This window comes from Cydia strobilella, chromosome 18 (genome assembly GCF_947568885.1).
Source record: "Cydia strobilella chromosome 18, ilCydStro3.1, whole genome shotgun sequence".
Taxonomy (NCBI): Eukaryota; Metazoa; Arthropoda; class Insecta; order Lepidoptera; family Tortricidae; genus Cydia; species Cydia strobilella.
The window spans coordinates 10247593-10261152 of record NC_086058.1 but is presented as its reverse complement, the minus strand read 5'-3'; the positions used below and the strand labels follow the sequence as shown (position 1 = coordinate 10261152).

Sequence of the window (13560 nt, the reverse complement as noted above, 5' to 3'; positions counted from 1 at the left end):
ATTGATACTAAAATAAAAAATTGGCCAAGCGAATTTGATCCGCCGTCACTGTCAGCCAACTCCTACATAAAACAAAGCACAGACTATTTTCTGTCAATGTGGAACATGTACATTGTTTGAGTTAGTGCTTAAAATGTTAACTTTGCTTTTTAATGCTGAAAATTTTGATTGGTTTTTTTATGCGCTTAAATAAGAAATCGATACCGAAAAAAATCAAAATGTCAAAATCAGTTGTCTATTCTTTTGACACTTGACAGATGTCATTGTCAACCGAGTAGTGTTTTGTCGGAGAAAACTTAGAAATTTTATTTGGCTGGATTGATTGTTACGTAAAAAATAATTTGCAATGTTCCAAGTAATTAGACATAGTGCTAGTCTAGCTAAGGGATCATTGTCAAGGTAGGTACGAATAGTGTAAAATTCAGGCTCAAGTTATAAATATTCCTGCGCCATTTCTTATGAAACGTAATTTAACAGGTCTGTCCCAGCCTTCTCAACATGTGTCCCTCGCTGGAGTGTCGATCCATCCAGTGTAAATGAAGCACCGAAGATCGATAACGATGCAATTCTGGCGCTGCCCCAGGAAGCACGCCAAAAGACTGCGTTGGAGTCAACCATAGTGGTCCCTGAGAAGGTAACTTGTCCCTACATAGATAAACAACGGCTTAAATGCTAGTTTATCATTAAGCGACAACATTGTTATTTTTGTGTCATTCCATCTCCAATTTCTAAAACTAGAGTCGGACCAACGTCCTCCCTAAACAATTCTAGTACAGAACATAGATACAATTCTTAATGTCATAGTAAAGTGGTTTGATGACGATAACTTACGATTAAACATAAAAAAGACAAACCTAATACAGTTCAGACCCCATCAAAGACCATACACATATATAAATTACACTTACTTAGATAATAAATTCAATGAAATCAATAATTGTGGACTCCTTGGTATAAACATTGATGAAAATATAAATTGGATATCTCATGTTGACAAAATTAGTTTAAAGCTAGCTCGATTTACCTGTTTTAAGAAATATAAAAAAGTACAGATCTTAAAACAGCAGTGAGCGCTTATTTCGTGGGGCAATAGTACAGTAATATCACACTTTTTCACACTTCAAAAACAATGCATAAGAATTCTTACCAAAAAAAACTTAAAATCCTGTAAACCCCACTTTCAACATTTAAAAATTCTAACTCTACCCTGCCTGTACGTTCTAGATGCTAGTAAATTTGTACGAAAGAACCCGACCTTATATAATACAGCAAAAGACCGCCATATGTGTGCCATAATATAAAACACAAAGATAAACTAGCCATACCCACCAGTAATTTACAAATTAGTAAGAGCCACCATGTGATGAAAATCTTCTTCTACTTCTTCTGGATTGATTGTTACATAAAAAGAGAGTAAGAGCCCCCATGTGATGACAATAAGAGTTTATAACTCCCTTCCGAAAGAATTAGCTGAAGAGCAAAAAGCCACAAAAATCGTCCATAAATAATTTGAATACCTACTTCTTAGATCACTGTTTTCATTCCCTACAAGAATTTTTCGACGCTAATAAGTTTAAGTAATATCTACTAAACTCTACACTATAGTACAGAGAAGTAACCACAGTAGCGATCAAAAGTAATTTGACAAATGAACCTCTTTCAATATGTTTATGAATAGAGTATTTATTCAATTATTACATTACGTTATATATTATTCACCCTTCATTTGTTACATTTCCACTTTATTACTAAACCTTAATAACTGACTTAGAATCAAAACTGATAATTTGTGCTACAAGTAGATCAAAAGTATTCTGACACTTTAATGAAATGCTTTTGCTGAACTGGGAGAATGGTTTAATAAAACATTTCATTAATATTTAATGGCATATCCTCTGGCCTTCCTCACAGCAGTACATTGAGACGGGATACAGTCCCCTAACTTCTGTATATGATCATATAGTATGTTCGCCCATTCTGACTGAAGTCCTTGGAAAAAAACCCCCCTTGTTTGAATTATTTCTGCACCTCACTGGATGATCCAACTCTTTCTATAAAAGCTCAATAGCATTAAGATCAGTACCTTGACTAGGCCACTCAAAAACCTTGAATTTTTTACGCTTTAAAAAAGCCTTTACATGATTGGATTTGTGCTTGGGTTTATTATCATGCTGAAAAACCCAGCGAGATAGCATATTTTCTTTAGTATATGGTATCATTTGTGTGTAGAGTAAATTTTCATATACATAACGATCCATTATCCCATCAATTCGTACGAGAGGCCAGACTCCATGGCGAGAAAAATATCGCCAAATCATTAACGTTAGGGCCACCTTGCTTGACTGGGTGGGTACTTTTGTTATTAGGAGTATTAGGACGTCGCACATACTTGATACCATCCGACGACATTAAATTAAACTTGCTTTCGTCACTCCATAAAATTTTTGACCAATCAGTACTTGTCCACGACTTGTCACGAATCGCGAATGCTAATTGGGATAGGTACCACCTTATGATAGGATTAAACGAACTTACCTGAAGTGAAGTTCAATCCTGATTATATGAAGTATTTAGTCCTGGATAATTTTAACAGTGTAGTAGTCTCGATCGCTGGCCAATCTGACGCGAATTTAGAGTCGCCGAGATGAAAGAAAAAATTACCAACTGTCACGATGACATTCATATAGTTTAGAGTATTCATGCACTAAATGGGAAGTAACCATGGATTCATGGTTACTCGAGGAGGGTGGGGATACCCCTTATCCAGGACTAAATACTTCATATAATCAGGATTGAACTTCACTTCAGGTAAGTTCGTTTAATCCTATCATTATATTCGTATTTAGTCCTGGATAATTTTAACAGTGTAGATGTTTAGAGAAGATAATAAAATTAAATAATTTGTAAAAATAAATGTCTCAAAAATCTACCCAAAAACAAGCACTTGTATTTTTGGCAAGAATATGTATATCTATATATTATCTATCATGGAAACCTATACCTATCTCTATATTCCATAAAAAAATTAAAATTAAGGCTAAATAAACAAGTCGCTATGAGAAATCTCAAAATATCAAAATCGGCTTTTGAGTTTCCTGGCAAAAAGCAGAGAAATTTAAAAAAATTCTCCGACCAATTACATGAGAATTACCAATAATAAAATTAGGTTTTGAACTTATACTACTTTAATGGGTAAATACTCTGAGAATCAGAGATTTATTTACTGCGTTCAAAGTTTTGAACATGTAAAGATAAGAGTTTTGAGTTTTGATGTAAAGATAATTCATATCTAACAAGAGCAGCAGACAGTAACAGAGTAGTTATCTGGAGCATCCCTTTATGCTTAAAACATTATGTTCACTGGTGAGACCTACCCATATACTATGATCTTTATCTTGACCAATGTGAGACATCATAATTAGAAAATGTAAAGAAAATATGTAATAATGTACCTATATTGCGGTATATAAATATAAAGCCTCCATAAAAGAAAGAAGACATGAGAACTGTCAAAGATAAAGATAAAAGATATTTATTCGTTACTATTTATCTACCCTTTATTTTCTTGTTGCTTGTCTAAGACACATCAGACAAGGTTTTAAGACATTATGATGCTATAGTTTTCTCTTATATTATATTTGTTTATTCCAATAAATACATATTTCATTTCATTTATTTATTCATAAACAATAATAAATTGAGTCTAGACAGTCATATTTTCGGGGCATCACCCAGTAAAGGAAAAACGTGGCGTGGCAGTCTTTATTATTAATTTTTCTTCTCTAAAGATTTTAAAGAGTATTACTGTTTTAAATAAACATAAAAATAAAAGGAACTGTATTATTTGTTGAAACATGAAATATCTAAGACTGTAATTTTACTTTCAAAATCTCAAGTTGATTTATTATTTGTACACTCATTGCTTCACATTCACGCAATTAAGCGTAATAGATTGTATCATGTCCATATTTTAAAGTCTGAATACCACTCTTCTTTTCCCAGACCTGGTGTATCTTGGGAGATTAGGACATGCTCGGAGTTGTTTAAACAACTTTCAACAATAGTACTAATAAATGTACATGGTGATTAAACATTAGATAGTTTATGTTGGAAGGGATTTAAGCACCCTTATTTAAAAAGTTGTTAAGTAACCACTTAACTAAGCTAAGTAAGTAATAGTCACTTACTATGCTATAAGGGGTAATATAAATAATACATCCTACACTTAAAATATTCTAAATTGCTTCCCTATCTAAAACAAGTTTCACATTGTCTTTTAATATATTTTATTTAATGTCTATATACATCTAGGAATATAAAAAGGTGATGCTGTTAGAGATAAAGAATCATATCTTTCAATTATTTGTTCTAGTATTTCTCAACCACTACCTACTGAATCTGACAAAAGATTCTAAATGAGTTAGTAAGTAAGCAATTTGAACCGAAACAACCTATAATTTGGTTCAGATAATATAAATTCTTATTATATTGAAAATGTGTGAAATTACCACCACATATGTATGTGGATCGGTCTGTGGCGTTTCCTGCATAATTCCATAATAAAAACCATGAATCAATTACAACATAAGCATTAGCCTTGAGAATCCGAAATACAATGAAAAACAGAAAATGACTATTCTCATTACATATCATAATTATGAGTTATTATGAACAGAAAATTTGTCTCAAATGCTCTGTTAAATGCCACAAATAACTTCATAGATCAGTTTGGACAGTCTTACTGCTAAAAGGTCTTTCCAACTTCTGTTTGATCTATACTGAACATATTCATACAGAAAGTATATAAAAAACGATATAAATGAAATGCAACAATATGATCTGTTGTGAATTTTATTGTATTTGTGAAATTATTTCAATTCACTACTGATTATATAAATATAATTGATTAATTATATCATTACAAATAAAATAAAAATATATAGGAATTGCTCATTATGGCATAAAGCATATTTTTCTTTTTGGAATCCAATTCTTTTTTCCATCTCAGCTCTATTATCGATAATTGTCTTCATCAGGTCCATCATCATCAACATCCCCCAACCGTTTAAAGTAATTTTACAGTACCAAGAGGTATCAAACATTCGAACACTTTGGATAAGAATCTTTCTAGTACATACCTAACTAATAATGTTGTTTTATTTAATGTCTTAGGCTTAAAGTTAGTAGACCCTTCAAAACCAAACAATACCAGGTAACGGGGACACTAATGTTTAAATGTTGGGAAATGTGATATGACTATTGCATAATACCTATAAACCTACATTATTATCTACCTACCTACCTACCTACCTACTTATATAACCTACCTACCTATTTAATATTACTTACATATCCATTAAATTTCTATTTCCTTATCACAAATGTATCGAAATCTGAGCTCGTGCTAAATTGAACCCTACCATTTTGTGAAAGGGTTCCAAGCAATTGTAGGAAAAATGTTGCCACAATTTGCCTTGCCTTTATAAAAGGCCCAAAAGTTTGGTAAATAATTTAAATAAATGAGAGTTTGGAGCTTTGGACTTGCTCAGAATTTATAATTTATTGATATTAGACATCCATCCAATGGCTGACTGATTAAAATTTTCTATGTATAGTCTTTGGTATTGTAAGTACCCTTGTTCACCTACAGTTTTGTATTTTATACAACTTACTGTTCATTATCTGTAATTTGAAGGAGGAATAAACTCTTGATTTAATTCAATATATAATTCATATTTCTGAAGGAAATGGAAATTATGTCATGTTCGATTATTTTCATCAAAGGCAATTGGGCTTTGAGAACCTAAAAATTTTAATGCACAACTGACTGGGCTATCCGGGAACATATCAAGAATAAGAATAAGAAATATTATCATAATTTGTTGTGATATTTATATTTCTTGTGAGAGTGGCTAAAATAAATTAGTATTTATATTTATAATTGAATTGAATTGAGTAACCCTTAAAGGGTTATTTTTCCTATGATATTAGAAGGAATGTATTAGTCAACATGTATGGCAATTTACCAAACTGCCTGCAAAAGGAAAAAAAAAAAAAAAAAAATCCGTTCTAACAATATGATATTATGAAATTTATGAAACAAGCTTAAGCTATAGGAAGCTTGTAAGAAGTGTTAATGAAAATAGTATATGCCATGAACCCCCAGATTTGATCTTCATAATAAGGCAGCTGTCTGGATCTTGTCCTTATAAAGGCTGATAGCATTCTTTTGCATATTAGTATAATATGAGTAGGTATGAAGACTATGAAGTGCACTACTGAGTCACTTATTTATTTACTGACTGCCTCTCTTCTGGATAAGGCTACAGAATTTTTGATTAGCAAAGGAATAATAAAAATGACATGCCACAAAAGGGTTCAGCATATATTATAAGTGTTTGGTACAGACCTTAATCCAAATATTTTATTCCAGCAGCTTCCAGAATAATGTTATTATTTGTAAACAATAAGTCAGCACTTAATTAGCATACAATACTAGAATAAGCTAGTTGATATTTATGTACATGACACAGGACCCCGTCCATGACTGTGACAAGATGCGCTAAATTTGATCCAGATATTTGGGTTTCTTGTTAGGTCAATCTCAGCTGCTAATGTCATTATAAGAAATTAATTAGCTATTAAAAGACATTTCGTGTATTATCATCCCACGGATGACGTGTTTCTGGTCATATATTTAATTCCATTTTATTATTGAATATTCGGTTCTCTTACTTGTCCCACGGACGAAGGGCTTCTTGCTATGCAATGAGCATAGTAATTGAAGTCATTTTAAAAAGATCTGACCCTCGTTCCACGAACGAGGCACAATGTCGCCACGCGACATGTGGATATTTTTAAGCCAACATCTCCCAGAATGTCCCACGGACAAAGATAACATAACACCATGTCGCCACGCGACATATGGGTATTTTCAAGTCAACCCTTAAACAATGTCCCACAAAGACATAGACAAACTCGTCACACGAGAATGTATAAGAACTAGATACAAAATTGTATAGGTATTTTATAATAAAGGGAGGATAAGTACATAAACTATCGTATCACACCTCCAAGTTTCCCCACGGGAACACTTTTAGCACCTTATAGTAGCAAGAATTTGGAAAATGAAGACTGCTTCAATTATCTCCTGATGATAATGTACTTACGTTCCGATATTTTATAACTTTCACTTTCCATGTGCACTTTGCACCGCATATCGTCTTTTTAGGTATAACTGCATTGATTATTACGGAAAAACTAAGAATTACTCAATAAAACATAAATTGTTCATAAAGCGACATGTGCGTTCTATGGCGCGCGAAAAAGATATGAATGTCATCGTGACAGTTGGTAATTTTTTCTTTCATCTCGGCGACTCTAAATTCGCGTCAGATTGGCCAGCGATCGAGACTACTACACTGTTAAAATTATCCAGGACTAAATACGAATATAATTAATATTGTCTTCGGTTACCGCGATAGTTACTCATGAAATAAAACCATGAAAACGGATTATATCGCGTATATTGAATTTATAATACATCCCGACGGCTCGAAAAGTCGGGATGTATTATAAATTCAATATACGCCATATAATCCGTTTTCATAGTTTTATTTTACCACCTTATTCTTTGCTGAAATATGAACATTTTTTTAATTTGCGTCGAACATCTAATCGTTGCTCTATTAAGTGTAGATTAATAGTAAAAACAACGACCAACGATGTTATATTCACGTTATAGTTCATTTTTAATTGTTGCTGTACTCTGCCATGGGTCTTCTACTGAATTTTTTTTATTACACGATCAGTTGTAGAAGTCGTTTTTCGAGGACAACTGCTTCTAGGCTTATTTGTGATGCAGTTAGTAAGATGATATACCAAAAGTCCGCGAAACCTCAGCTTGCTTCTTACCTTTCTAAAGTGCAGTCGCATCAGGTTGCTTGAAATCGTTCGAATATGCTTTATGTTTTGGCATGTTAAGAGAAGTATTCAGCTGTTGTATAATTACTTCCAAAATATTTAAATTCTGCAACCCCTGTTATCAATAAAATTGTTAAAAAGACCGTGTCAAAATATTTTTGAACCAGTAAATTGATATTTGTTGCCAAGTTTATATTTAGCTGTGCTTTTTACGTGTTTCAAGGAGCTTTTAAACCATTAATTACCTTATCAAAAATTAATTTGAAAAAAGCATTATATTTCTCAAGCTTCATTCTTCAGATATAAAAACCAGGTAGTCCTTTAACCTACTAGGCAACTCATCGCATGTTTAAAGTGGGTAGCAAAAATTTTAACTCAAACAGGTCTATCCCTACTTTTCCCCCTAGTCTTCATGGGGCGCGCGGCTTGCCGCCATTGCTCATTCTTTATTCTTGCGACAATTTAATAAATCTATAGCGGTTCTCGATCAAAATTATTCGTCTCGTATTCGTTGTGCAATATATTTGTTATTAAAATTGTTCATCATCCTGGAGGTTAGTCGAGAACTAACACGAAGGAATAAATCATCCTGGGGGTTGGTCGAGAATCAACACGAAGGAATAAATCATCCTGGGGGTTGGTCGTGAACCAACACGAAGGAAAAAATTATCTTGGGGGTTGGTCGTGAACCAACACGATGGAAAGTCTGTTCGTACTTCGAACACCGATTGCGCCCGGGGTTTGGTCGTGAACCAACCAAAGTTTTAATTTAGATCGGACAGCGCGCAACGAAACAAAGGGCCCTAAATAATCATATTGTGTTGTGTTAAAGAGACTTTGTGATCAAATACCTTGCACTTACTTAGTACCGCGCGGGCCGTGAGTCCACGACTGGTAACTATAAACCTGGGGGGCGGCCTAGAGTCGTCACGAAGATAGAACTTGCTTGAGGTTGGCCGTGAGTCAACACGATAGCAATGCATAACACAATTTAATAAATCTACCCTCGAATTAAAAATATTTCTTTTAAATTTTTTCACCAGCGCTCCGCGGTTCATTTTTGATTTGTGCGTGTCAGACACACGTCGGTCTAGCTGCCGAAACGTTCGGCACAAGACTACATTGCCTTTTAAAATAAATCCTTACATATAAAATATATTTGGATTTTTAATATCCAATTATATGTGACAATAAATTTTACTCACACCTAACCCATAGTACGGTACTTTTATCCGCCCAGAGGTTGAATTTGAATAAACACGAGACTACCTCGTAAATTTATAATTGAAACAATACAATAGTACCTATATTGTTTTTATATTACCCACATAAGTATAACTTGTCTCTAAAATTGGGAATTGCTAAATAGGTGTACCTACATCACGTCACGTGATGTGAATCTGATCGAAATTCCTAAACTTAAGCTGGATAAAATCTCTTTTACCACAAATGAAATGGAATAAACTAAGTGGTAATACCCTGCACAATGCATATATTTTGGTGACGATTTTTGAATGTTTATATATGCATATAACCATACAAATTATTGGGATACGTACGCTAATATTGTTATGGGATATATAAAAATATAAATATATTTATAATACCGTGATCGCTTAAAGGCATAGGCGATGTCAGTATCTAAGTACCTTGTGTCTGTTTAAAAATATGATTTTACTTTTTTAAGTGATATTGAATAATTAAATAATTTGAATCATCCAATTGTAACAAAGACACCTAACTGAATTGAATTACAGGAAAATGGGTTTATTCATCATTATCTATCTAATAAACCCAATGAAACAATTTGTGAGTACTGAATATGAAAGAAAGAAAGAAAGAAAATAACTTTATTTTGCATGAAATATGGTACAAAAGGTGGTCAGACAATATTATACATAAGTAACACATATTTCACCAGCATCTGGCATGCAAAAAACTAAACTTACAACGAAAGCTAAGAAACAAACGCAAACACGTTTTACGCTTATTTCTTCATAAATACAAGTTCATGCCGAAGCCTGACAAAGTGACCATTAGAGTACCATCTAACTGAGTTAATGATAAAGCGGTTTCGGTACAATTTGGCTAAATACACACACGAATATATTTGTTCGCATCTCTCACAGATATTTAATATTTATTTTTATGGTCGTAAATAATGGGTAACTAGGTAAATACCTATTAACCTGTATCAAAACTACAAAACGATTACCTTCCGATTATCTTTTAAAGGATTTTAATTTTATTAATAAATGATTGTATTGCATTGTATTGATCACCCTCAGATTATGCACATAAAAATATAAATACATAATTAAGAAGCTAATAGAAACCGTAAAAAATCAATAAATGACTAATGCACCTATGGTTCAACTCTCATGTGTCGGTCGCGATACTCTTTCAGCCATCATCAATACGATGTTACCATGCAATACGTTTTTGCCAAGTTTAAAATATATGTGCCTTGATATTATAAGTTTAGTAACTGTAGTTGGTGGGGACCCACCACTTGCAATACCGCTATGTCATTAATATAGCACATTCATGACATAAGTCATGGATTAAAATATTAAGATGAATCCACTTAATATAATATTTGTTTTCTGAACTCAACAATACAACCATAGTAGCAATACAGCAAAGGCAATTTTTATTATTATTCCGGCTTTAATGTTTACATTTTAAAAATATACAACATTACGTCGCACAGTCTTTCGTTCCTTGCAGAGCGAATACTTGAATGGAGGGCATAAGTTTTTAGATTTGATGCTTAATATCTGAATTTCTGTGGATTGATATTCATTTCATTTCATTGATTGCGTGGTTGATTGCTGTGCTTGTCCCGTTCGCGTTGCGAGAATAGAAGCCGCTACACCATTATTTGTGAAAATATGGTCAATCGCGCCTTGCGGTCAATAATAGTAATTTAAATAAAATAAAAAAGGTTCATATCATTTATATATTCTATTTAAAGGTACTCGTCACATGCAGCTATTTATAAATATATACTAAATTAATTCCTAATGATGTTTGTTAAACGCTGATTTTACCTACTCAGGTTTAACTGGATATTATTATGCATTTTAATAGCTCGAATATATGTACATTAGGTACGTACATATAATTAAATGATAAATAAATATTCTGTTACCATTAATGGACCTTGGACCATTCATTATATGTAATATGAGCGCAATAATAAACATTTGAGTTTGAGTAAATTACAATCTTATTTGAAAGATTACTTCGAAAGCTGAGTAGACTGCTAGTCTTATAAATTATTTTTGTTTAGAATACCTTTGGTGATGCCACACATATGACATGCTTTATGCTTAATAACTGAACAGAAAGCATAATTTATGCACGTTCATATACTTTTTAGATTTCAGGAACGTGGTGGATTTTTTAATTTGATAAAAATCAAAATATAAACGACGTTAGACATGTTTCGAGCAAATACATGTTTTTTTGTTAAGTTGAAGCTCTCGAAAACGCGCTAGGCCGCGTGAGTCTTTGTCCATTGCACGTCGGGTCACTATTCGTTGATCTGCTGTAAGCCGATTTGCGCGTGCACGCGCCTAATAACTGAATTTTCTCATTGTCGTCGTCTGCTCAGAGATCATCGTAAACAGGATGAGTCGGCGTGAGACAGACATCACACGGCCTACGCGTCATAAGCGTCAAGACGCGGGGAAAGACATCACAGCCACAGCGTATCCCACCCTGTCTGGAGGTAACGCTGGGTTGTGTCGTTAGCCTAAATTACGTCTTATCTTCGTAGATAATTACACTTAGACGAGCCTGAATCTTGTCATCAATAGTGTACTGTTCTGAGCGTTCAAAAATTCCGTATCGCGGACAAGCACTGCCAGTGAATTTTAATTTCACAAAAGGACATATGTCTTATGAGTTTACTCGTATTAAACTAAAGTTGACCACTAATTGTATGGAATCTTAGTCAACTAGGTTTTATGAAGAACAAATTAGATTTTGTTTAAATATCCTAATACGTGAAAGTATATATATATATATATATATATATATATATATATACAACCTGGCTATACCTAATATATGTATACCTTTTTGAACCTGCATTGCTAAACTTTCCCGTGCTTCTTAACAATGCCTTATAACTCAATTGGAACAGTAAACTTGTGTATAACATACACATATGTACATGGTAGATAATTATTCATACAAATATGTTTTCAGAAATAAATATGCTATGATAATATTGATAATGGGAAAGAATGCAGCAAAACTTTCAACTCTTAACATCTACCTGGTTTTTATATCTGAAGAATGAAGCTTGAGAAATATAATACATGATCAAACGAACTTCAAAGTGAAGTTCGATCAGTATTATATGAGTAAGCTTCATTCGAAGATATAACTACCCTCCCTCCCCTATACCCGGAAAGAAAGTTTTGCTTTAGAAAGTAAAGTCTCTAAAAATAATGAGCAATGGCGGCAAGCCGCGCGCCCCATGAAGACTAGGGGGAAAAGTAGGGATAGACCTGTTTGAGTTAAAATTTTTGCTACCCACTTTAAACATGCGATGAGTTGCCTAGTAGGTTAAAGGACTACCTGGTTTTTATATCTTCGAATGAAGCTTACTCATATAATACTGATCGAACTTCACTTTGAAGTTCGTTTGATCATGTAATATGTTTCATACAATACCAAAGTTATTATCATTGTCATAATACTTCTGGTTGCTACTGTAGATGTTATAGTCATAATTATAAGACCATTATGTTGTACTTCAGGGTATCATGTTGTTCTGTATTATATTGTATTGTAAGACCTGTGTACCAACATGAAAGCAATAAAGTTCTATGTTCTAAGCCTCCCTTTTATCTATTTCAGGTGGACCTCTCTCCAGTCAACGGTGTCCCCGAGGAGCACATCAAAACCCGCCGCGTCCGCATCTACCAGCCCGCCAAGAATGCCATGCAGAGCGGCACCAACAACATCCACCATTGGCAGATGGAGTTCGACACCCGCCAGCGCTGGGAGAACCCTCTCATGGGCTGGACCTCCACTGGAGACCCACTCTCCAACATGAAAGTCCAGTTCAAAACCCCCAAGGAAGCCATCGAGCATTGCGAGAAAAATGGATGGGCTTGGTTCTTAGATGTCCCGAAAACCGAAAAGGGATATAAAGTCAAGAATTATGGAAGCAATTTCGCATGGAACCGCCGCACTAGAGTCTCCACCAAGTAAACAATGTTAGTACAATTGATTGTTGATTTATTTTATACTTTGATCAGTCTCATACTTATTTAACCTTTGGTATGCTTAGCAGCAGATCTGCTCCATATATATTCATCTTAAACATGAAGTTGTTATGACTGCAATATAAATGGCAAATTTTTGACAGGAGCATACGAAAGGTTAATACTGACCGAAATAAGTAGGTTATGCTTTCGTCAAGCGTAGATCAGCTATCAGTATGTATTTATGTATATAAATTAATTATGGGTAGAAAATTGCAAATAAAATGAAATAAAAATTCAGCCTTTCTATATTTTTGTTTAATCATAGTTCTCAACATGGTTAATTTATATTTTGTACCTCGGAAGAAAATCATATTTCGCAGGTCTCACTTAAAGATTTTTATTTACATAT

The 13560-nt window shown here is 33.6% G+C and overlaps 1 protein-coding gene across 1 annotated transcript; it reads left to right on the top strand.

Annotated features, from left to right (window-relative positions):
- Positions 1–263: 263 nt before the first annotated feature.
- On the top strand, positions 264–13172 carry LOC134749534 (NADH dehydrogenase [ubiquinone] iron-sulfur protein 4, mitochondrial). The gene is made up of 3 exons (XM_063684502.1): positions 264–399; positions 478–634; positions 12799–13172. Exons 1-3 carry the CDS (start codon positions 347–349, stop codon positions 13153–13155), a joined length of 567 nt encoding a protein of 188 aa, XP_063540572.1. The 5' UTR covers positions 264–346; the 3' UTR covers positions 13156–13172.
- Positions 13173–13560: the final 388 nt, after the last annotated feature.